At 39.8% G+C, this 25,247-nt stretch overlaps 4 protein-coding genes across 4 annotated transcripts in view; 3 read left to right on the top strand and 1 right to left on the bottom strand.

The window, feature by feature from the left end:
* LOC308307625 (uncharacterized protein) overlaps positions 1 to 7,986 on the top strand; it is a 72,501-nt gene extending 64,515 nt beyond the window's left edge. The window contains exons 21-26 of the mRNA XM_080752891.1: positions 1,898 to 2,034; positions 3,582 to 3,631; positions 4,382 to 4,499; positions 4,896 to 4,975; positions 5,086 to 5,190; positions 6,369 to 7,986. Coding sequence (XP_080609017.1) covers positions 1,898 to 2,034; positions 3,582 to 3,631; positions 4,382 to 4,499; positions 4,896 to 4,975; positions 5,086 to 5,190; positions 6,369 to 6,476 — 598 coding nt within the window. The 3' untranslated portion in view covers positions 6,477 to 7,986. The remainder of the gene's footprint in view (positions 1 to 1,897; positions 2,035 to 3,581; positions 3,632 to 4,381; positions 4,500 to 4,895; positions 4,976 to 5,085; positions 5,191 to 6,368) is intronic.
* A 126-nt stretch (positions 7,987 to 8,112) lies between these two features.
* tyw5 (tRNA-yW synthesizing protein 5) lies at positions 8,113 to 12,169 on the bottom strand. The gene is made up of 8 exons (XM_080753650.1): positions 12,028 to 12,169; positions 11,220 to 11,374; positions 11,056 to 11,125; positions 10,771 to 10,815; positions 9,956 to 10,093; positions 9,643 to 9,730; positions 9,352 to 9,468; positions 8,113 to 9,006 (listed from the first exon to the last, which is right to left on the bottom strand). Exons 1-8 carry the CDS (start codon positions 12,106 to 12,108, stop codon positions 8,687 to 8,689), a joined length of 1,014 nt encoding a protein of 337 aa, XP_080609776.1. The 5' UTR covers positions 12,109 to 12,169; the 3' UTR covers positions 8,113 to 8,686.
* Positions 12,170 to 13,358: 1,189 nt separating this feature from the next.
* maip1 (matrix AAA peptidase interacting protein 1) lies at positions 13,359 to 18,408 on the top strand. Its single transcript, XM_080753029.1, has 5 exons — positions 13,359 to 13,663; positions 14,225 to 14,296; positions 15,207 to 15,333; positions 15,842 to 15,995; positions 16,558 to 18,408. Exons 1-5 carry the CDS (start codon positions 13,370 to 13,372, stop codon positions 16,634 to 16,636), a joined length of 726 nt encoding a protein of 241 aa, XP_080609155.1. The 5' UTR covers positions 13,359 to 13,369; the 3' UTR covers positions 16,637 to 18,408.
* A 2,360-nt stretch (positions 18,409 to 20,768) lies between these two features.
* pgap1 (post-GPI attachment to proteins inositol deacylase 1) overlaps positions 20,769 to 25,247 on the top strand; it is a 42,301-nt gene continuing 37,822 nt past the window's right edge. The window contains exons 1-2 of the mRNA XM_080752506.1: positions 20,769 to 20,893; positions 22,487 to 22,640. Coding sequence (XP_080608632.1) covers positions 20,819 to 20,893; positions 22,487 to 22,640 — 229 coding nt within the window. The 5' untranslated portion in view covers positions 20,769 to 20,818. The remainder of the gene's footprint in view (positions 20,894 to 22,486; positions 22,641 to 25,247) is intronic.

Consider the following 25,247-nt stretch of genomic DNA (forward strand, 5'->3'; position numbering starts at 1 on the left):
GAAATGATGTCCCGGTCTTACAACAAGAACTAATTATTGGACAGGTTACAACAACAAATGTCACTGTATGATATAAAAAGTAGATACAACTGTACTGGGCATACAGTATGAAAGAACATATTTATTTGTTACGGAGGCACATACTGTTTGTAAAAGGTTATAATTTATAACTTTCTCACTCTGCAAATGCCCTAAATGGGTAATATAATTGCCCTTAAGTTTGTATTTATTTAATCTCACTTGCATACGAAAAGGTTAGTTGATAATTTCTAACCATTAATGATAATCTAAATTAGTTTGCATACACAATAAGCGAAATGGTTAGTTGATAATCCTGAGCTCTTGATTATAGATTTCCATAATGTCTGTGTTTTCTGCCTATTATATTCTGGGTTTTTATGCCATTCAAATAAAGCAAGTTTCATCTCTCCCAGCTATGAACTGAGAACACAAAACAGTTGTCTGGTGGATGTCAATGACAGCATGCTGTTGTTGTACTACATTTTAAAGTGGCTGCAATCAAAACCATTGAATTTGATTCCAGATGGAAATGTATCCAAAATGTGGATACAATGGCTATAATTACAGTATTTTTAAGAAGGTTGCTACAGATCCCAGAGTAAAGATCAGTTTGCCTTTGTGGCAGTGGTGTAAAGTAACCAAGTACATACTACTCAAGTACTGTACTTAAGTACAATTTTGAGATATTTTTTACTTTACTTGAATGTCTCCAGTTTATAGTACTTTTACTTCTACTCGACTACATCTCTGAGAAAAATATTGTCCTTGACTCCACTACAATTATTTGAAAACTTGAATTACTAGTTACATTTTGATACCACTTTTGTACTTTTACTCAACATTTATTTTTAATTCTAAACTTTTAACAGAGTATTTAGTATTTTTACTTTTACTTAAGTAAAACATGTGACTAGTTTTCCCACCACTGCTTCATGGTTTATGTAGTTATATTTGAGAGGCAATCGTCCCCGGTTCACCCCCCACCCCGGTCTATGTGTCAAAGGGTCCCTGAGCAAGACACTTTAACCCTAACTTAACCTGTAATTGCCCTACGGGTGCTGTATTAATAGCACTCACCACTGCCAATAGTTGGGATGGTTAAATGCAGAGAGGACAAATGTTGCGTATCTGCAAATGTACAATGATACACATACCCCAAAGGAATGGGGACCATAAAGAGCGGGTGCAATATTTAGTTCTTTGTACAAGCTCCCAATATTTGACTGTTTCAAGGAGTAGAGAAAGGAAGAACAGCGAAGAAGAGAAACGGAACAAGTCAATTACAGAAAGGCACAGAGAAAACAAATATATGCAATGGGCAATTTACATAAAGGTGAATGGTTCACGTAGACATTGTTTACATGTCAGTCTGTCATTATGTAGCAAAGGGGTCTGCAACCTTTTTGACATGAAATGCCTTTGTTTCCCCTCGTTTTCTTCAGTGTGCCTTATCACCATTTAAGTTGAATTATGACATCACATCAACATGTAATACTTCCAACTGATTTTTGATAGGCTATACATAACAACCTTTATTTGTCTTCTTTAGAAATATTTTATTTCACATAAGGATATCATATAATGATCATTAGACTCATTAGCAACAATATCCCATCTACTGCATCTCCCACACTCCCTCCCCAGTTGTCAGTTTGAATGAATATAGAATTATGTGCAGGTTGTAATTTGTATACATGTGAGTGGACTTAATTTAACGACTAAACCTTTTTTGAATGTAAAAAAAAAAAAAAAGCACCCTCCCCTGCGCCAGTGTTGGCACCCGTGCCTAAGGTTGCCTAACCCTGATTGTAGCATGATGAGTGTAACTTATGAAGCAGTGAGCCGTGACCTGTTCTCCTCAGTCTGCATGTTAACCTTCACACACTGCATCACATCACACCACTACCATCACCACCACCACTACCACTACCCATGGATGCCTGCTCTGTTGCATGTCACCTACCACCCTGACCCAGACCCCTCCCTCCATCTCCTTGGCTCCTCCCATCCCTGGTATGTTAACACTTTTCATACAAGGTAAAATCCTGTGTTAATTTAACTCTGAGAGGGTGTACAAGTGTAGCCAAAGTGACCAGTAAGGGTTCCTTTTTTTACATGCATACCCTCTCTGAGTTATGGCCGGGCTACACCAAGCCGTTTTGCGCATGTCCGTGCGTATGTGGGTCGCGCGCGTATGTGCGTTTTGGATAGATCCAATGTATATCAATTCAGCCGGCTACACCAGGCGTACGGATAGCGCGAACTGCGGATACGCATTCCCTAAAAATAGGATCGGTTCTATTTTTTAAGCACGCGTATGCGTTTTGTACACAGACTATCTGGTCTTCCTCACACATACTCCCTCCTTGGTGTAGCCTGGAGCGTTTACGCATACGCAAGCGTCTTCACGGACAGTATGCGCGCATTTTTTGGTGTAGTCCGGCCGTTACAAACTCTGAGTTACACATGGATACATGAACACTGGGGATGTTACTGTGTGTCACAGTAAAATCTGGTGATGTTTCCATGGATTAAAGTTCAGTCGCCACAACTGATTTGGATCATTTGGATTCCATAGAAGTAGTCATAGTCAGCAGGTGTTCTATGGAAGCAATATCGCACACCTAAAATAGCAGATGAACAAGCTCTCAACACGCCACAGCACAACGTGTTGAGAGCTTGTAGATTGGCTATTAGTAATTTTAAGATTGAAGAGCATTTGATATGGTCAGACTAGCAGTAGAATACATGCTCAGAAGCATCTTCCATAACAGGAATGGTTTCAGAAATGCCAAAAGCAAAAGGTTAAATCCTCATTTATTCAACTGGTTGACTACTGTAAGCAGAAACATAGTTTGATTGATTGATTTGATTGAAGACTTTATTAGAAGTTTGCATAGGAAAAGGTACAGTTTCATGACGGTACAGTTCACTGGTACAAGGTATACTAAAAGGAGGTCCTAGAAAAGACTAAGCTTATTTCCACAGGAAACCATTTAAGTATCTCATATAACATTTAATGACAGACGAATAGAACACAGTACTATGCAGTAGATATGTAAATAAAATAAAATAAAATGAAAGAACAAAAAAACAACGGTATACAAAGAAGGGGCAGGGGAGGGTAGGGCTGGTCTAGGTTTGTTTTTTTTACCAGTTGCGAACGGCTGCTTAGAACAGTGGTTCTCAAACTCTGAAATGTGAAGGTCTCCCCTTAACTTTGTCAGTGTACAAATGAAACTGTATTAGGTTCCATTTGATTCCATTTGTACACTGTCAAAGTTACAGACTTGCAAGGGTCAATTTAGACCCCCATAAAGGAACCTAGAGTCCCTGAAATCCATTTTGAGAACCACTGGTTTAGAAGGATAATGGCTAAACATTACATTTTCCGTCAAGAGATGGTATTTAGCTTCATTCCATGTGTTTCTTTGTTCAAAGGAGTTGTGTGACATTGTGATGTAGTGTGTGTTAACTGGATTCATAGTAATCATGTTTCCTAGAACACAGTGAAACGGCCTCTTTGGTTTCATGTGAACTGTTTCTGGTTTGTCTTCCAGAAATCCGCCTAAGGAAGCTGGTGGATGAGCGTGAAAAGATGATCGAACAGGTTGGTCAAATATTCATTCAATTAGTATTTCCAATGCTAGTGTACTGTTTAGTCGTGTTTAAGCATAAACTTAAACTTAAAAGTATACAATATGCCAGCAGAGGGGGCTGTAACCTAAAGCAGACCAACCACATACTTGCTGTACAAGAAGCCGGATATAAAACAAGATTGAGTTATTCAATGACTCGCATTATGACTGGACGCACACCTGCTCTGAATTTTCCATGCGACAAATAGCTGTGGCAGTGCATTTCCCCCCCCCCCCCCCCCCCAGTGAGGATTCCGCACTACATTGCATACCAAATCCGCGTTTTTTAATCATGCAGCAAACGGAAAAAAACTCAACAGGCCTGTGTGCAAAGCCCTTTAGGCAGAACGAATCAGCAGTGTTAGGGGAGTAAAGTTAGGCAGATATAAATAAAGGCAGATAAACATGACTTAGACAAAATGAGTGGTTGCCTAAGTCAAAAAGTGTTTTGCAATGCAATATTTCATTTCTTTTGTCCTGAAAACCTTCAAAATATGACTTAATATATTATATATTTAATATATTAGTCAAATATATTCCTCGTCCAAGCCTCTTGCAGATGAGGATATTATGTATATATAATATTTGGGTTTATTATTTTCTATTATACACCAAAATATACCGTATTCAAATAACATCTTGCTCTCATCATGCATGTGATGCACCTCTGGGTATTTGAACTAGAAGAGATATGCATTTCAACAAGCGTGTTTTGCAAACAGGTAAAGAAACTGACTGCCCAACTGGAGCAGAAGACGCAAAATGGCATTTCTGTTGGGCTGAGTCCAAATGGAGAGGTTCTGGAGAATGGGACAGATCCAAACATACTAGAAATACAGAGTAAGTTTGTGTGTGTGTGTGTGTGCGTGTGTGTGTTAGTGGTTCTCAAACTTTGTTACGTCAAGGATGCCGAGAGAGAGAGAGAGAGAGAGAGAGAGAGAGAGAGAGAGAGAGAGAGAGAGAGAGAGAGAGAGAGAGAGAGAGAGAGAGAGAGAGAGAGAGAGAGAGAGAAATAAAGCATTCAAAAACTGTTGTTCAAGATAAAAAAAAAAAAAAAAAAGCAGATCTACAAGCTCATACCCCGGCACGAAGTGAAGCGGTTGAAATGAGCGTGATGGACTACTATTGCTGGGGAGTGGGGACCCCCTGGAACTTCCCCAAGTACCCATGGGGGTCCCTGGACAGCACTTTGAACTGTTTGTGTGTGTTTCATTTACATAATTGTTTGTTTTATAGGAGACTCCAGCAGACAAATAAGTGAGCTGAAGTTCAAACTTGCCAAAGCAGAGCAAGAGGTCACAGCCTTGGAGCAGAATGTGAGTAGAACAATGTTCCATACTGTATACTGAATGTATACCATTTTGTTTATATACCGTTTTCATTGTACCTTTTTTTTATTATTGTTGCTGTTTTTGTTTTCGCACAGGTTACCAGACTTGAAGGTCAGGTGACACGCTATAAGGGTGCATCAGAGAGTGCAGAGAAAGTGGAGGATGAATTAAAAGCGGAGAAACGCAAGCTACAGAGAGAGGTACAATATAAAAATAAAAAAAGAGCACACTTCTTGTTTTCATTGGTCAGCTGCCACCAGTGTTGATTTCGTCGACTAAAACTATGACGAAAAATGTTTGTCGACTGCGTTTTTTTCGCTGACGAAAACTAAATAAAAACTAAGCTGTGATGACTAAAACTAAGACTAAATATATGGAGAATTTCGTCAACAAAATAAAATCTAGACTAAAACCTTAGGGAGGGACTGGTGGAGAAGAGAGTAATTTTATGTTTGGTTGCTCTCCGGTGTTGCATGCTGAAAATAGCTGATCTACAAGCACGCGTTGTGAGCTTGTAGATTGGCTATTTTCAGCACGCAACCAAGTGTAAAATCAGTCATTACGATGCCATCAAGGCCTGCCAAAATACATTTCATTTGACTAAATCAACCATAGATTTAGTCGCCTAAAATCTTATGATATTTAGTCGACTAAAACTAGACTAAAACTAAAACTTTTCAGGTGACTAAATTATAACTAAAACTAAATTACATTTTATTCAAAAGACTATGACTGAAACTAAATCAAAATTTGCTGTCAAAAACAACACTGGCTGCCATATTGTCCCGACTGAGGTTGCAACAGCTGACCAATCAGCACAAGCTGATCTATCAACTTGTCATGTTTTTTTTCCGATCCTATGAAGTAACTCAGTACTAGTCTTTACACTAGATACTTTCTTACTCATATTCAAGTAATTATTTGGATGACTAGTTTTACTTGAGCCATATTATTTTAAAGCAGTGTTCATTTTGACCGCAAACTTTGATTTAGTTTAGTCATAGTCTTTTGAATAAGATTTAATTTAGTTTTAGTAATATTTTAGTTTTAGTCTAACCAAACATACATTTTTTGTCTTTTAGTTCTACTGGATCTCTTCTCCACTAGTCCCTCCCTAACATTTTAGTCTAGTTTTTATTTTTTGACAAAATTGACAATATATTTAGTCTTTTATTTAGTTTTTTGTTTTTCATCAGTGAAAAAAGGTAGTCGACTAACATTTTTCGTCATAGTGTTAGTCAACGAAATTGACACTGTTTTAAAGTAACACTACTTTTACTTGTTGTTTGTTAAGTTTTTTGGTTGCTCTACCCACCTCTGCAATTGACTCATTTTACATCCTCCTTCATTTCTGTTTTTCTCCTCTGTAACATGACAGTTGCGCTCAGCACTGGACAAAGTGGACGAACTAGAATCAAACAACAGTCACTTATCCAAAAGACTTGATAAGATGAAATCAACCCGTGGAACCGCACCAACGCCATAAGAACCTCTGTGGTCACCTCTGCCCTCTTGCCCCGACCTGCTGACCTATCATCTGGGAAACGGTGTCCGCACTGTCATCTGCCTATTAGCAAACACACCTTATGAAAAAAAAAAAGAAAACGAAGAAAAAAGAAAACATACTTCATCGAGAACACAAACACACGCAATGTGCCATCTCTTTCCCGTCCGTTTTGTTTTTGTCCTTAGAGAATTCCTCCGTGTTTGTGCACGTACCACACAGACCCATAGAGCTCCCTAGAATTACACCTGGAGTGGGAACACGGATTTCTAGGTGCCTCTCATGTCTTTATGAAAACAAGATGGCTCTGTTCTGCACCATGGATGAAGGAAAAACGTCCGCAGGATGTTTGGATTAGTGTGACAGGAGGACGGTGGATCCTCCTAGCACAACAAGAATTACCTCCATTCTGGCACAAGAGACAAATTGTTTATTGCTGTACTTCTGGAACCTTTCGGCTGCCTGTTTTCAAGATTATGTATTTGCCTTGTCGCCATGGAGATTATGGGGATGCTGCGTCGTCCAGTTCAACCAGTTAATAAGATGACACAACAAACCATTCAATCATGACGAACTGTCCTTGAATGACTGTTATATTCATGCCTGAGAGGACATGATTACCGCATGTCTCAACAGACCGTGCGTGCACTGGTGTGCATGTTGGACGAGTGCAAAGTTGTGAGTGAGTGATGTTCTTTGTTATGCTCCTCATTTGCGTCAAAAGCCAAAGTATAAAAAATTAAAAAGAAAGTTAACTGTGTTTAGGTGTGTACTGTATGTCTGTATATGATTATCTACTTTTCTTTTGTTACTTTTTGTCTACACAAAAGCTTCCTTCAGCTTATATGGATTAATTCTTAACACTGATGAATGCCATCACAAGCAAAGAATGCACTTGCTATTCACCAGCTTTCAAAGATTTGTGCCGTTTATTGACGATAATAGCCTGATACAGGTTATCAATCCTGTGAGGTACAGTACAAGTTGAACATTGATGCAGCTTGCATAACTGCTACTGTACTTCCTTCCACAAACCTCACTGCAACATAATAACTTGGTGCTTATTTCTGTCACATATAATTTAGAAGGCCTCTATTAGTAAGTCACTGGTTGGCTCTTTGCACACAAACTTAGTTGTTTTAGGTTTATGGAAGAAGCTGAGATGTTTTACTTCAAAAATGTTGTACTCAACTGTATTCTGTGTACAAATTATAAGGACACAATAACACCATGCAAGTACCTTTGAAAATGTCTAATAGTAGGTTGCTACCTGCCACACCAACAAATAAGATGCACACTTCATTGGGTACAGTATGTAATGTCCTAACAAGTAGGTTGTTTTATGGGTTCCAAGTACTTGCATGGTGTTCTAGACAGTGTACTTATACTTTTATGAATGTTGAATTCACTGGTTTGCAGGTTAATTCACAGGAAAGAAAGGCCATTGTAAAAATACATTTCTGCTGAAGTTAATAAAAAGGACTCTGATAGAGAATGGACTGTTTATTAGAAACGTGCTGCTTCACTGTTTACAAAGCTTTAAAATGTTTCTCAAAGAACGTTAAGAGAATTCTAATCTTTGTGCAATAAAATGTCAAACATTGTATTATTGGCATAAGTGTTTCTATGCTAGACCTGTGAGCTTGTGTGACTGAAGCCAGTTTCGTTATGGGTAGAGCTGACATTTGTACTTTAAAGAGCAAAAGTAGAGGTTCGGGTTGTGTAGTTACCTTGTAAGCTAAACACAAACAAAGCTGATACAGACCATATAGAGTAGACCATCACCGAACCCAGTACTTACTTTCCTTTTGCTTCCTATTGATTTTACTATCTTTATTGAGAAGATCTGGATCCGCGGATCTAGATCGGGATCTTCAAATAGTAAAATAAATAGGAAGTTGATTTCTTGCTCACCTTTGGAGTTAAATCATGGCAAGGCAACTATACACCCCAAACCTCTACCAAAGTGGTCTTGCCCTTTAAAGTAGATTTCCAGTACTACAAATGTCTTCTGGGGAATATTTGTATGATTGTTTGAGCCACCAGTCTGCTCCAATTCCTGGGAATTATTTGTGCAAAAATAGTGGGCTAATTCATAAAAAATAAAAGCCAAGATCCTCCTAACTTCAATACCCTCCTGAGTACTGTCAGTCTGGAGGAAGTTGGTCCACATTTTGACCACTGCAGTGGATTTAACCAGGTTTGTCCAAGGGACTAGAAGTATTTCTAGAGGTCGAGTTCTGTGCAGTTCTACTGGGGTGACAGGGGGCGCAGTATGCACGTTGTTGGATGCGTTGAACCATCCGACGCCCATAAAAGTCCTGATAGTCTGGTGGAAGGTCGTCGAGAGCCTTCAGGGCCCTCTCCATGGCCTGAAGCGCCCGGGTGGCAGGTAACGGGTCTTTATTTCCATAGGGGTCCTTCTTATCATAAATCTCTGCAGCTAGATGGCGCCAGAACACATTAACACCCACGCCAAACTCTAATGCCAGGGTGTTATGGAACCATAGGGCTAAAAGGCAAAATATTGATAGACCTGAATTAATACATACAGCTGAGGTAAAGTTAATATGCGTTAATAATATATAATGGTAATAACGCTTATTTTGTTTAGCACAATAATTATGGGAAGAAAATTATTGAAACAATCTGGCCTAATCTCAATGTGATTCACAATCTGAACATAAAAAACAGAACCCAGACCAACAGCACTGTACATTAGGACAATTGGCTGTATGGAGCAGCTCGAGATCGACCTAGGGCATATGGAAATGTCTATGTCCAGTCGCATAATGGTCAATAGAATACTTTCCAAAGTGACTGAAAGCATGAGAATAAGGAAACAGTTGAGACATACCAGGTATGTAAAGCAGGTCTCCAGCCTCCAGCACACACTCATATCTCTGAGCCTTCACAAACTCAGGAAACTGCTCTAAGTCAGGGGAGTCGATGTCCAGGACCTCAGATTTATCGCCTGGTGGAGAAATGAACCATGAACATTAAGCAGCACCACAACACAGCATCTGTCTCTCTAGGCCAGGGGTCTTCACCATTTCTCAGTCCAAGGACCCCTTAGTTGAGAAAGAGATGAAGTCGCGGCCTGAAAAGGTTGAGAACCACTGGTCTAGGCTATATGTGGTCCACTCACCTGACAGGTAGAGGTGCAATGCATCCTGGGGGCTGTACAGAACCACACGTTTCCGCCCAGTCACCTGAGCCAGCAGATTGTCCATCACCTGAGACCAAGGAGAGAGAAGGTTTGTACTAGCACACTACTGGTCACAGTTCAACAGACACGATAGTAGTTGGATCAATTTGTTGGGAATTACAATTGGTGCGTATGATTGGAGTTGTGCATCACTTGTTCATTTTGCATAGCACTTTAATCACAAAATGTCACATTCTGGGAATCACTGTTCTAGTACACATTTCTTATCAAAACAACATGCGAGTAGACTCACGTCGTAGTGCGTCCACAGCTGCAGACCACAGGAACTGATACGAAAAACACTGGAGAAAAACTGATCAGGTGCAAAGAACTGTGGGATATGAAAGTCCTCCGACAGCTCAGGAAACTGTTTACTCAGATCAGCAGGTTCCTGTGGAAGGAAGGAACAAGATCACATGGATCACTTGTACCAGTGAACTGTACTGTGCTGAAACTGTACCTTTTCCTATGCAAACTTCTAATAAAAAGTCTTCAATCAATCAGTCTACTGCTGGTTCTGTTTTTTATACATATGATCTGATGTGTATAACTATGGAAACCTAATGTAACTTTGACCATGAAATAACATGGTAATAACCTGAGCATACAAATTAGAGCCAGGCTGATATACTAATTTGATGTATTTATTTATGTTGTGGTAGAGGCATTTATAAGATTTGTAACCAACTTCGAACCTGGTGTCCCTATTTTGGGCACTAGAAATTTCCAAAAGACTTTCAAAGATTTAAAAAACAATCACATTGTAACATGCTTTTAGTGTAAGCTTATATCTGCTATTTTGAAAAGTTCTGATTAGGGCTTGTGTGGTTAAATAAAATATAATAATAGTTATTATTATTTTATGAAATATCTGTAAAAACATCTGTAATTTGTGGTCTAGTACTAGACTCTAGTACTCTCCAAAATCAAGATTAACATTGGACAGGACAGGTCAGGCTCTAGTATAACTGTAGGCTAACCTTTGTACACTCTTTGATTTACTAATGGATAAATGCACACTGAGGATTGTACTGTGTATTACTGTACAATTAGTATTTTACTGGATACCTTTCGGACGTCCTCTCCCAGTGATCGAAGATAGTAGCTCTCATCCTGACAACAGAAAGGGACTGCATGATGATATATCACATCATCTCGAGTCCCACAGTCACAAACATATAGGCCTATTAGTATTGCATTTAGTAGAATTTAGTACATTTTTGATATATATACTAAAGCCATAGCCATAATGCATGGCTTTTAAACCAGAAACTATAGTATGTTCACATATTAGCTGACAGCTGTAGTGTAAAGTACCGAACAGCGGTACTGAAATGAATATTAAACTCGTACCTCGCATAAGAAGAAATCACTGTGTTTTTTCTCAGATGCTCTTTTTACAAACTCATTAAATGGCAGAGTCCTGTGAATACAGCCAGATAGATGACAGATTAATAAGCTGTGTGTGTGTGCGTGTGTGTGTGTGTGTGTGTGTGTGTGTCTGTCTGTCAGCTCACCTGTACACAAAGTTTTTGTGCAGGAAGTCCATCTGTGGGACAGTAGAGACGTGGATCTTCACTTCTCTGTCACCTCCCTTCTGCCCCAGGTATTCAGCCGTCCATGTGTCCATACAGGGTCCCAGATGCACCCCTCTGAGCACAGCTGGGCGCCGCTACACAATGAATGAGATATGATCATTTATAACCGTATGTGAAAAAAGAGAAATGTAAAAGATTTTACGCTCGTATGCTTTAATAAAAATCTATTCAATTTCAACTCAAAGGAGCTTTATCGGCATGAGAAAACATATGTTTACATTGCCAAAGCAAGGGTCAACATATAGCCTAATAGAAACAGTTGAAAGTGGGTTAGGGTTATGTACAGTTGGAGGGGGTGGGGTACAACATTGTGTAAACAGAGCTATGTCACATTGTGTCGTTATAGCTATACATGTTATATCATATATAGTAGGTTTGGAGTAGCTTTTTCCAAACCTACTATATATGATATTTTTTTGAAAATTAAAATAAATAGCAGCAATCTTGCTGTCACTTTTGCACACACACACACACACACACACACACACACACACACACACACACACACACACACACACACACACTGAACACACACACACACACACACACACACACACACACACACACACACACACACACACACACACACACACATCTCAAAACAATTTAAATAGTATACAAAAAAAAGCCTAATATTTAAAATGGGTTTAAAGGTAGCAGCTCTGTTTATATAATGTGCAGTAGGTCTGCACAGTAGCTCTAATAATCCCAGGCTGCTGTACTGTACCTGTGGATAAATGTCACCAAGAAAAACATCTCGATCCACCTCGGTGAAGATCTGTACTGCAATATTTTCCTGACACTCCATTTAACATGACACAGTGGCAGTGCTGAGATGCATACTTTGCTGTACTTCTGTAAATTAAAACAATGCACACATAACCATAGCACATAACAGACAGAACAGCTCCTTCCTGAGAGAAGAACAGGTGTCACATGGTTCACCTTCCCCATAATAGTGAATTAGCCTATAAATATAAGTAGGCTATAGAAAATGGAGAAAAGGTGGTAATAATAGCTATCTAAACTTCAATCACCTGTTAATTATTATGGACAATTAGTCGTTGACTAAGTCATGCAAGTTTACTTTATTTAAAAATGTATATATATTCACCGGTATCTTGTTTCCAGTCGGAATATATGTGTAGACGAACAGGAGACAGTGTTGCCACGTCGGCATATTCTAAGTGACAGTGGACCTTTTTTCTGGGCTTTTCTCTAAAGTGTATTGATTGATCGATTGATTGAAGAATGTATTAGAAGTTTGCATAGGAAAGTGTACAGTTTCATAACAGTACAGCTCACTGGTGCACAGGGTCAACTAAAAGGATACGCACAAGAAAGCACTTGGCTTTAATTTAAATAAAAAAATAAAATAAAACTCATATAACACATTAAACACAATAACAGTAATAATAGTTGCTTAAGCTTGCTTAATCAATTTTTTATTATTATTATTATTATTATTATTATTATTACCCTTATTATGTATTTATTTAAACCAGTGGTTATCAAATATTTTCATGAAAAACACACACACACACACACACACACACACACACACACACACACACACACACACACACACACACACTGATGATCGGTCATAGGGGCTTTTAAGCCGTGACATCATTTTGTAGTCAGACCTCCAAGCAGATTTATTATCAATATCTGTCCCTCGCTGCCTATGATCCTAGACAAAAATATCGACTAAAGTATAATTCTACCACTTTCCTTTCAACAACAAAGAGAAGAAAATTAGTAGGCTAAATAGTAAAAATAGTAAAAAGATTCACAGGAGCTGGGGTCAGATTTAACAGCCCGGTAAGGTTGTGGGTCCTGGTCCTATGGTCCTGGTCCATAGCGTTAGTGGAGTTAGGGAGAACTCCGCTAACGCTATGGACCAGAGCTATAGGGGGTCCCTGCTTCATTTCTCACTCAAAAGGGGTCCTTGGCCTGAAAACGTTGAAGACCCCTGCTCTAGACCTCTGGTTGCTTATCTCTCTCACAGGACATGGCAACGCTGCCAGGTCGGTTCAGTTGAGGAGAGAAGGAAGATGGCGCTTCCCATGGTGCTGCTGAGAGGTTGTTGTCGGTGCCACAACAGGTGGACAACAGCCGTTTCTGGTACGTTTAACAAAGCCCAGAAGTGTCTGCTTCTGAGCCGCTCCACGCCGGCTCTGGCCTCACACGTCCGATCTTACGGCTCGGATCCTCCGGGACGCAGAACGCAGAAGAAAGTGGTGGTTGTCCAGATACCCAACCCGTTCATCTGGTTCCGAACCAGGTTCTACTACTTTATGATCAGAACCTACTTCGATAAGGACTTTAATATCGACGAATTCACAGATGGAGCAAAACAGGTGAGTTGAAACGTTTAGATGAAGTTAAGATTAAAACATGTTGTTTTTTTAATGTGTATATACGGTATTGGTAGAGAAGGACCTCAATGGAAATAAGCTTAGCCTTTACCTGAGTTTTCATTTAGTTGACCTTGTACCAGTGAACTGTACGGTCATGAAACTGTACCTTTTCCTATGCAAAAACCTAATAAATACTTAAATCAATAGTTAAAACAACACGACTGACTGTGTCTGCTGTTGCTGCTGCTGTTGTGTGATATGTGTGTATTGAATTGATTGATTGATTGATTGATTGATTGATTGAATACTTGATTAACAGTTTGCAAAAACAAGCACAGGAAAGTACAGTTCATAGTCTGCTAATGAGAGGATTTTAAACCCAGGAAAGCACTATATGGCTGGTTTGTTTCCATATTTGGGGTCCTTTGTACTCAATTCATAAAGAATGTCCCTCTGGGTGGGATCAATAAATCTTCATCAATCAATGTATTATTTTATGATATTTTAATCTTCAATCTTCATGAAAGAGTTAGACCTTTCCATAACTGTGTGATGTTGCAGGCTTTCGCCCATGTTTCCAGACTCCTGTCAAAGTGTCAGTTTGAAGCTTTGGAGGGTCTTGTGGCTGAAGATGTAAGTACAGGAATGCATAAACGATTTCCCTATAAACAATGAGGACTGTGTAATGACCACAGGGTTTGTGTTTATACCTGGCTTTAAAATATTGCATTGTATTACTGATGATGAACTGGAAATGGAAGACGTGGTATATGGAGGAATATTCCCACGATTTCTTATTCTTTAAATCGTCCAAAAGAAAAATCCGGATTTCGATTAAAAATCGATTAATCGAAAAACCCTAGTCACCCTCAGTCACCTTTATCTAAAAAAGCATTCAATCACAAGGGAAGAGCCTACTACTGGGGTGCTGAACAGAATATGTACTGTTTTATATATTATGATAAGCAGACAATCATCTTTCTATCCTGATAAACAGCACAGTACTGTATCTGTTTCATATGGCAAATGTCCACTTGATACTCATCACATTGGACCGCATGGTAACAAGAAATCACACGATTATGACATTTTACTTTAATCGTCGCTCAAATAATTGCGATTAGCGATTTAATTGTGTTTCTGTCGTTGAACATTGTAAAATAGCATTTCTGTAGGCTTCGTAAACTAAAGTTGCACTGGAAAGATATGACAAATAACTTACATTAAAAACAAATATATGGAAATTGGAATTGTGGAAATTGCCCATCTACAAGCTCAAAGCGAGCTTGTAGATCTGCTATTTCCACTATTTTCTTTAAAACTTTGAAAATATATGGAGATTGTCATGACTATTATGCAAAAATATAGTATTTGTGATTATGTAGTATAATTTTGACAGCCCTAGATAGAACTGTCATTTTCAGCTTCCTGTGATATGGTTAAAACGATAGACAACACAGTAGATGATAATAAATATGGCCATATTAACCCTGCTATCCCTTTTGCTCAACCTTGACATCACGTCATTTGAATATCCTTACAGCTGATTGGGAAACTGGAGGAGAAATGCAACCTTCTCTCATCAAGTCACAAGCAGGCTCTCTGTGCAGAGCCCGAAGAGATCATGTTATCAACTGCCGGGGACGTAGGCATCAGCTACGATGATAACGGTAACCATGATGGCATCGATTTGCTCAGAAAAAGCTCGAGAACATGAATGAATTGATTGATTGATTGAATATTTTATTAGACTAAATGTAGTACAGCACAAGTACAGTCCAAACACCCAGTCTAAAAGGAACACCCCAAAAAAGTCCTCGCGGTCTTGTTTCCGTTGAGGTCCTTTCATCAACATATAAAGTAGCATCAAAAACATTGAATATCATCACAAGTATAAACAAGGAAATGCACAATCACTCTTTAATGTTTGTTCTAGCTTTAGTAATTTTTAACATAAGTATACCCCTCAACTCATACCGGTTTTCTTTCAGCAGCATAGAAGCAATTTCTGTTGTGCTTTGGCTAATGAAACTGTTTTCTGAGCTACTAACTAGATCATATAATTTTAATTATATTTAATAAAGAGTGTATTAGTCGTTTCATAATATTGTGTGAGCTATGTATTATTCCAATGGTTAATAAAATACAAAGAATACAATGTTACTGTTTACTTTCCAGGGAGGAAGTTTGTCAGTATTCTGATGCGCTTCATGTACCTGACAAGCGCACGTCTACCTGAGAGTGACGTGGAGGGAACTCAGATCTTCCAGATGTCCATTGGTGGAGAAGGGGAAGCGACGGAGACTAAGAGAATGCTGTCAGCCATTTATGAGTGAGTATCAGGAGTGTAAACACGCATTGATCTTAAAATTCTCAGTCGCCACGACTGATTTCAGTCATTTGGATTCCATAGAAGTCAGCATGTCTTCTATGAAACCACACCATGCACTGAAAATAGGCCTGTTGTAAGCTTGTAGATAGTTTGTAGTAGTTTTAAGATGGAAAAGGTATTTGAAGTCATCAAACTAGCAATAAAATACATTTCTTACATACAATCTTCCTTCCTGTAAAGCAAAGGTTGACCGTGTGCACTTTGTGTGTGCAAAAACACAATAATTCTACATAATGTGTGCTAGTATGTGGGGACTCATTTAACACTGTCCTTTAACTGTTTCACACTAACCACATTATTAGGACTTGGCCTAACTAACGACATTCTTTCAGTCGTGAGATTTTATTTAGCTTTAATCCATGTAATTCAACTACAGGGATACATACATACATACATACTGTACATACATACATACATACATACATACATACATACATACATACATACATACATACATACATACAATAACAATCATTGTGCTTTCTTTTTGATCGTCTGGCAGATTCCAAAGGGAGTTTACTAAAGGAGTGCCTCCAGACTGGACCATTACAAGGATAGAGCACTCCAAACTGTTGGATTGACAGAGGTTAGACGGAGCTAAGGAAACTAATCCTAGTGACGTGTGCAGTATAAAATACTGTACTTTTTAAGCAAACGGCACAGTATCCTCTTTGCTGTTTCCTTGAACCAGGCAGGAATATATCTCCCCGGCAGCCTCCAGATGCCTCCATTGAACGACGGCGAGTTGCCACCTCTGAAAAGAACCAGATGGATAGACACTGCTGAAGAATCGTTCGCCTAATTTCAAAGTAGATGAGGTAGATACACCAATCGCAGGTGGTCTTAGATAACTGTCCAAAACACAATGCATTGTGACTGTGTTGTGGCACTCTTTTCCCTCTCCTTTCTGATGACAAATTGACGCTGGAAAAACAAAAGTTATCATTTTACTTGTGGAGAGAACTCTGCTTCAATAGACAAATATGGGGGGGGGGGGGGGGGGGAACCAATATGGGGGCTGTTTTGGCCCGTCAAAGAACAAGCGGTGGCCAATAGCGTTTTGGGAGACAGAGGAAGGGCCCTCACACTATCACACTTTCTCAAAGGGCACCCTTGTAAATAACTTTTGAATCCACAGCACCTATGAAGTACATTCTCTACACAGCACCTTACATTTGCCATATTATGGTTACATAAATGTGTAAATAATTCCACCTAAGATACAGCAGGTCATGAGGAAAACTTGACATAATATCCATATTATTGACATATTGAGAATAACCTTATACAGTACTTGACATTTAACCACTTGAACCTCAGCATCCCTATTCTAGGGGGAATGTTCGCCATAAATAGAAGATCTACAAGCTCACGATGCGTCATGTTGTGAGCTTGTAGATCAGCTATTTTTGGTGAATGTTTGGCGAGAGGTTTGGTGTAGATCGAAAAAGAACGCACCAAGTGCAGTGCAACTCAGTTCTGTTTTAAGTACAGAGGGTCTATGTATTCTGCGGCACCCCTGGACTTGTCACGGAACCCTTGGATGCCAAGGCACCCAGTTAGAGAAACCCTGCACTAAGCAACACACATAAGATGACTGCCATCATATTTAACAGACACATGTGTAGAGTAGGGATGGGACGATAAGCGATATTATCGTTTATCGTGAAAAAAACACTCACGATAATCGTGGAGATTTAATTTATAGTGAAATCGTGCTCCGTCATGCACTGGGATCAATTCACCTTTTATTTGCTGAGCTGCATATCCGGTACCATTTAAACTCTCTATAATTGGTAAAAGGTACTTATAATATACGTACTTGATACAGTCTTTTTTTTCACTCTCTATCAAATGTCTTTGCCAACAAATAGCCGATCTACAAGCTCACAACGCATCGCGTTGCAACGCGTTGTGAGCTTATCGATCTGCTATTTTTTGGCAAATGCCCCATGATAATGGATTTTGATTATCGCGATAATATCGTAAAGCTCGATTTCTTTTGTCACAAATAATCATCGTGATATGAAATTTTCATATCGTCCCATCCTGTGGATGTCTGAATGACAGGTATGTGTATGAAAGATAATTCAGTTTTTTGTGTGAATGACAAACCTAAGACCACCTGAGTTGCCCTGAAGCTGTTAACCTCACCTCATTTGCAAGTGAACACTCTTGGATGTGTGTGAGCTTATTCTCAGCCTTTTTACATTCTTAAGTGTCTTGATGTAAGAAATTTAGCCTGAAATCCAGACTGATTGCTACGTTCAGAGTTATTTGTTTTAGAAAAAAACAAAATCCACCGAACGTAGCAAATCAGTCTGGATTCCAGGCTATAATAATGTATTCACAGGTGTGGAAAGAAAGATGTTGGTCATGTCAGAATTTTGTTAATGGATGTAAAATCATTCCCTGAGATAAAAGTACATAATTGTGTGATTGTCATTGTATTTATTTTTGTGAGTATGGAATGAGGATCAGCATCTCTAAATCTGAGGCCATGGTTCTCAGCAGGAAACCGATGGATTGTGCAGTCCAAGTAGGGAATGAGGCTTTACTCCAGGTGAAGGAGTTTAAGTATCTCGGGGTCTTGTTCACGAATGAGAGAGGGGGGGCGGGGACTTATTTTTTCTTATTAACAGATAACAACTCAAAGGTATATTAATGACATAGTTCAATTTTGAAAATGGGTGGTTCTCCCCTTTAAGCATTCAGTCATGTGTCTGTGATGACAGGAATTTGAGCTCATGGTCAGTTAAAGCAGCTTCATGCATGGTCATAATAAAGATGTAACTGTATAAATACTGTATAGCCTATACTGTAGCTAATGCCTTTTTTCCCCCTCTTTATTTGTATTACTGTGAAGGTGACATTTAAAATGCAATGTGCCTACAATTGTTCACCTGCTCCATTCCACTAGAATTACAAGTTGTAGACTATTCTATATATAACTGGGATATGATAGTATAAGTTATTTATAGCGCATAAAACATCATCCACCTAATTGGGCCGTTTTCACGGGCTCTCATTTGCCATTGGTCAACCCATCTGTCAATCAGTGACTTATTGGCTCCAGAGCAGTATAATCAGAGAGTGGTGTCACCGCGGGGTCAGAAACAGCGCTGGTCACGTGGTTCATTGTCACTTTACACCTCATAGACTTCAATGCATTTTGTAAACTTCCGGTTGGCCGTTTGTCACTATACGCCAATAGATGTGTGCGTAGAAGACCTGGCCCCATGAAGTGAACGGGAGTGACGCAACTCTCCATTCTAGGGCTCTGATTGGCTCCATTGTGGGATCAAAGCCCAATCCCATGCTCGGTAGGGATGAAGCTCTGTGATTGGATTATTGGTTGATAGGTGTATTACTATTAGGTGACCTACAGTCTTATGTGGGTGACCTGACCTGTTTTGTTAGTCAAGTCACTTAAGTTAATAAACAAACTCGTTTTGCATGGTATATAGCCTAATATAAATATGATACATATACGTGATAATTGCTTAAATGAAAACCAGATTTAAAGGATTGGAGTTCATGTCTGCCTCCTCTCGAAGGTCTTACATTCAGAAATAAAACAAACAGTGGCCTACATATTTGGCAAATGTTGTGTTGGAAATGTGTGGTGGTGGTGTGTTTAACACACTGTTAATATTAATAATGGCTGTCAGGCGGGTCTGTGGGTACCATTGCCCCGGAACTCACCCTCGGGTTCATCTCAGAGCAGAGGCCAGAGGGTGAGGTTCTAAATACCATTTATTTTTGCATGTGTTTTATTTTACGACTGTTTTTATTATGCATAGTATACTGTGTTCTATCTGTCTGTCATTATATGTGTTAAAAAAAAAGGATCTCGATTTAAATAAGCCATGTGCTTTCTTGGGCCTATCCTTTTAGTTGACCTTGTTGTACCACCAGTGAACTGCATTGTCATGAAACTGTACCTTTTCCTATGCAAACTTCTAATACATTCTTGGTCTGGTTTACCCGCCGTGGTAGCCCTGATGAGTCATGGATGCACTTTAACCTGGTATTTGCACTGTCTCTATTTGTGGCCCGTACATCTACATAAACGTTCAGGTTTCAAATATAAAATGCTTACCCCATAGCCAAGGATGTTACAATTTTGTCCGTACTGGTTAGGGGTCCCCTATCTCCGTTTTGTGCAATAAAAAAAAGCATTTAATCCGAACGATGGCCATTTTCTCATTGAGTTATAATACCAGAGTGCAGTCCACCTCCCAAACGATAGGGTCGCGTAGTAACGGGGAAAATGGCCACTGATCGGATTTAAATGTTTTATTGGGATGACTACGGAATATACGGGTACTTCTGCGGGCCCGTACAGTATTGTAACATCCGAAGCCATGTGATAAGCACTTTATATTTGAAATATGAACGTTTATGTGGATGTACTCGGCAAATATGGGGCAAGTGCAAAAACCAAGTTCAAGTTCATCCATGACGGTCGTGACTCGGTCGTGACAGACAGACATGGCATTGGCTACCTACCGCCGTGGTTGCCATGTCAACCGACCCTCCAATCACAGCACGACTACTGTTAGCGTGTCTCCTCGGCCTATGGGACGCACAGAACACCTTCCTGTTCCTTCCTGCTGGGGAGGAGAGAGCAGACAAGTGGTCTGAGGAAGGAGAGATGAAAACATGGATGGATGTTTGTTGGTAAATATATAAAGTGAGACGTGATGAGGGTCCTCAACGGGGTCTCGTACGGTCTGTTCGCGGCTCTCCTGGCGTTGGGCATGTGGGAGATGATGAAGGGATTTGAAGAGAACAGATGCAGCATGACCTACATGTTTGAATACCCCGAGTACCGGGTGAGTGCTTTCTTTTATCATTAATATAACTGTGGTTTGTAGTTGATGACGTGATTATATGTTTTCGTTATCCTCCACACATTAATAGTGACATTATATTCCACTCCGAGGCTCGCGATGACGTTCTACTACACACTGATCGAACCAATTGAGTTAATATAAAAAGCGCACGTGATGCGTTGTTAATTTGGCCAATCAAGCTATTTCCTGAAAGCTGTATATATAAATATAGACTACATACGGTAGCTACCTATTCTGAAACAATTTTCCAGGTGCGTTTTTAGATGTCTTTTCCCCTTCCCAGGGCCAGGGGTGTTATGATTTTATTTTATTTTTTATATATGAGAAGCTATAACTTGGAGGTAGAAATTGTGCCAATCACCCCCAATTGCATTGGCATTTGGCACCCATTAACCATTTTATCTCTGATGCTGAGTGATTTTGGGGACGATCCACACTCTTTATGTGTCCACACTCTTTATGTGACATCATCAGCCATAAAGCTACAGTATGCTCTCCCTCCCATCGAGTTTACCACAAACTGTCGTTCTCAACCTGTGGATGGGGATGGGGGGTCAAACTAAATGTCAAACTAGATGTACAATTCCAAGTGCCCAGTTCAAATATGATTATTTGGGGGTGGGTGTCACTTCACTGAAAAGGTTGAGAACCACTGCCTAACCACACCAGTATGTCACCTTATGTCCTGTGCCACTGTTTAATTTGCTTGGTATGTCATTTATACATCTTTGTATTTTGTATAAACCTTCACTGGTATGTTTAAATTGTCCAGAATTGAGGCCCAGTTAAAGTTGAACTAGCATATGGATTTCTAGCTTACCTGTTACCTCAGGGGGTGGGTGGGTGGGTGTGTGTGCGTTGTATAGCACAACTTACAGAAGTTTGTGAAATAATTGTATATATAAATCAGGGGTCTTCAACAAAGGTGAGAGGGAGATGAAGCAGGGACCCCCTTTACATGTTGTATAGAATTGTGTTGCTGATGAATAGCCTGATTTCAGACTCTGCGCTAGAACCATTCTGCTCAGAGAGTGGGTGGGTCTATGGGCTGGAGCCAGGCAAGCAGATGAAACCTTTTCATACATTTCATAGATAGCTCACAACACCTCACACTGCTTGCTTGTGCGAATCGTGCTTGTAGTTCTCCTCAGAATAGGGATGCTATGGCTCAAGTGGTTAATGAAGAAAAAAGTATATAGCCTATATATGTGGCGGGGAGAGTCGCAGCCCCATCCTGAAGCCTCAAAAGTCTAGTATCTGCCCTCATTCCATAGAGATAACCCTTTGGAGTAATGGTTAAGATATTGGACTTTTACGCGGGAGACCCGGGTTCGAAGCCGGGTGGGGAGGTTCGGATCACCTCCGTTACTTGTATCCTATCACGTAAAGATTTGGTAGACCGCTGTAGTACAGTAACTCTGAGGCCCCCCTAGGGATCCCCCTGTATTAAATGATAGTGTAATAGTGTGTGTGTGTGTGTGTGTGTGTGGGTGTGTGGGTGTGTGTGTGTGTGTGTGTGTGTGTGTGTGTGTGTGTGTGTGTGTGTGTGTGTGTGTTTATTTTGGTTGCCAGCGGGTGTCCCTGCCTCGTCGTGTGTCCAGGTTGTATCCAGCGTACGGTCTATACCTGTACGGGGAGGGGATCTATGCCCAGGAGACCCGAGCTCTCAAACTGACGGGGGCTCCTGTCCTCTTCCTGCCTGGAAACGCTGGCAGTTACAAGCAAGGTACAGACATTGGTAGAAAATCTAGTCAATTGTTTTACTTAAACCAGTGGTTCTCAACCTGTGGGTCGGGACCCGGTCCCCAAATGATTTTGGTGGGTCCCCAGATGATTAGCTTAATGAGCCTCATTGTTTTCGCACTCAACAGTAAACAAACCAACATAAAGTTTAAGTGTATAGACTATAGAGGATATCTACACATTTCTTAAGTGACAGTTTAAGGACTTTTTAATTCCTCTAAAATGACAAATTAAACATTGGCCAAATTGTCAAATATTAGAGGCAGAAATTGTGAAAATAGCCGATCTACATGCTCACGGCGTTGTGAGCATGTAGATCTGCTATTGTCACCGTGTTATACGAAGGTAATGTCTCAACTCTTAGTGCTCGTCAGGATTGGGGGGGGGGGGTCCCCAGTTAAAATATGATTATATTGGGGGTTGCGGCCTGAAAACATTGAGAACCACTGACTTAAACGGCTGCTGACAAAAAAACAGCTCTTTTATTTGCTATTATTTTGATGATGTCATTGTGGGAATGCGCAATAAGCCAATCAAATTCATTTGCTGTACTTACTGTACATTCTCTAAATTTCTCCCCTCACCCACAGCTCGCACCCAACTTCTTCGCACTAAACTAGGAAGTGACTCTACACGAAAATGTATTTTGTATATAAAAAATATATTTCCACACTAATCTCATTGATACATCAACATCGTTCATGTGAATATGTTTGTTTATGCTTATTTATTGAAATGGCGAAAACTAAAATTAGTGACTTGACTTTCCCTGGCTATCAGCTCTCAGAACGGGCAGAGATGGGAGACAGGGTTGCGTGCGTGCGCGCGTGCGTGCGTGCGTGCGTGTGTGTGTGTGTGTTTGTTTCAGCGGGGCTCAGGGAGCTGGAGGAGGAGACGTACAGTAGGCCTACATACAGCAGTACATACAGCACGTAACGTCACATGCCGTTTCAAACTGTTTTCAGAGAGACCACGTGACTTACTGTATCATACATGATCATTTCGGCCCGTGTCATAAGTAAAAGTATCAACACTGCAATGTAGAAATACTCTGTGACAAGTAAAAGTACATACATATTGGCATCAAAATGTAGAATGTAGTTCTGACTTTCTTTCTATCGATTACTCAGTTACTCACCCATGGAGACTTGAGTTCAATCATATTTTTTACACATTGTGAGCTTGTAGATCGGCTATTTTGAAATGGACAAAATGTATACAGGGCTGAAGTGGTTTATGTATGTTTTGTAATAATAATCAAAATATACAAAGTAACTAGCAACTATAGTTTTCAAATAATAGTAGTGGAGTAAAAGTACAATATTTGCCTCTGAGATGTAGCGGAGGACTGAAATTTGGAAATACTCCAGTAAAGTAAAATTACCTCAAAATTGTAAATGCACTTAGTTACTCTAAGATTAGTGGGACTCAAATGACCACCAGAGTCCCAGGACTCACTTCATTGACGCCATCAAGGCCTGCCGGAATGCATTCATGATGACAAAATCAACTCTAAATTTAGTAAAATCTTGACTAAAACTAAATGTCATTTTATTGAAAAGACTATGACTAAAACTAAATCAAAATGTGTTGTCAAAATTAGCACTACGCTCCAAGGCAGAGAGGATCAGGAACCTTGCCAGGGATTTCTTACAGTCAACTAAATTAAGACAAAGTGAAGTCATTCATTGCCTTCTCTATAAGCACCCACATGACTCAATGAAGTTGAATGATTTTTTATTTATTTCTGTGTTATGCATCTTTGACCGTCACACAGAGGAAATCTGTTTTTGTAAATCTGGTGTTGAGTGAATAGTTAGCAAAAGCCTGACAAATGCTGGTCTCTAAATTTGATGCTATTTTGATGCTATGATGTCCAAAAATAATATTGGACAACACGCCACACGGATGTCTGCTTGTTGAGCAGAGGGGGCACTACTCGAATGTTACTTTCACTAAGGCTATATCTGGTAAGTAGACTATTCATGAATGACTAAGTTGTAGCAGACAGTGCTTGAATTGAGACCAGTGTTAATTTTGTAAGCAAGAATCTAAATTAACACTAAATTGGGCTGTACAAGTTCTGCTGACTTTTGGCCGCCTGAGAGTACCATTATTACTTATAATTATCTACAGTACCACTAGTACGGATGCCCCCCGAACGCCTTCCTAGGAAGGTCCTCGATGCACGTCCCACTGGGAGGAGAACCTGTGTCAGACCAAAGACCAGATGGAAGGAGTATATCTCCAAACTGGCTTGAGAACTTCTCGGTATACTCCCTGAGGGAGTGGAGGAAGTTGCTCTGGAAGTTGCTCTGGAAGTCTCAGTTGGAACTGTTACCCCCGCGACCCAATTCCGGATAAGCATTCATGGGCAACTTTTATTTCACAGGCACTCTCTTTGTGTATTGTGTCATTTTGGAATTATTCATAGATGTCTGTATAGTTTCCATAAACAAGCGCGCCTCTGTTGTCTGCTGACAATGACTCTGTGTTCAGCCTGGTGTCATAGATCAACAGTCTTTGACTGGAAGAGGCAGCCTTAGTAAACAGAGTAAACAATGTAATGCTGTTTTGGAGTTACATTTTT

This window comes from Nannobrachium achirus (genome assembly GCF_963921795.1).
Source record: "Nannobrachium achirus genome assembly, chromosome: 22".
Taxonomy (NCBI): Eukaryota; Metazoa; Chordata; class Actinopteri; order Myctophiformes; family Myctophidae; genus Nannobrachium; species Nannobrachium achirus.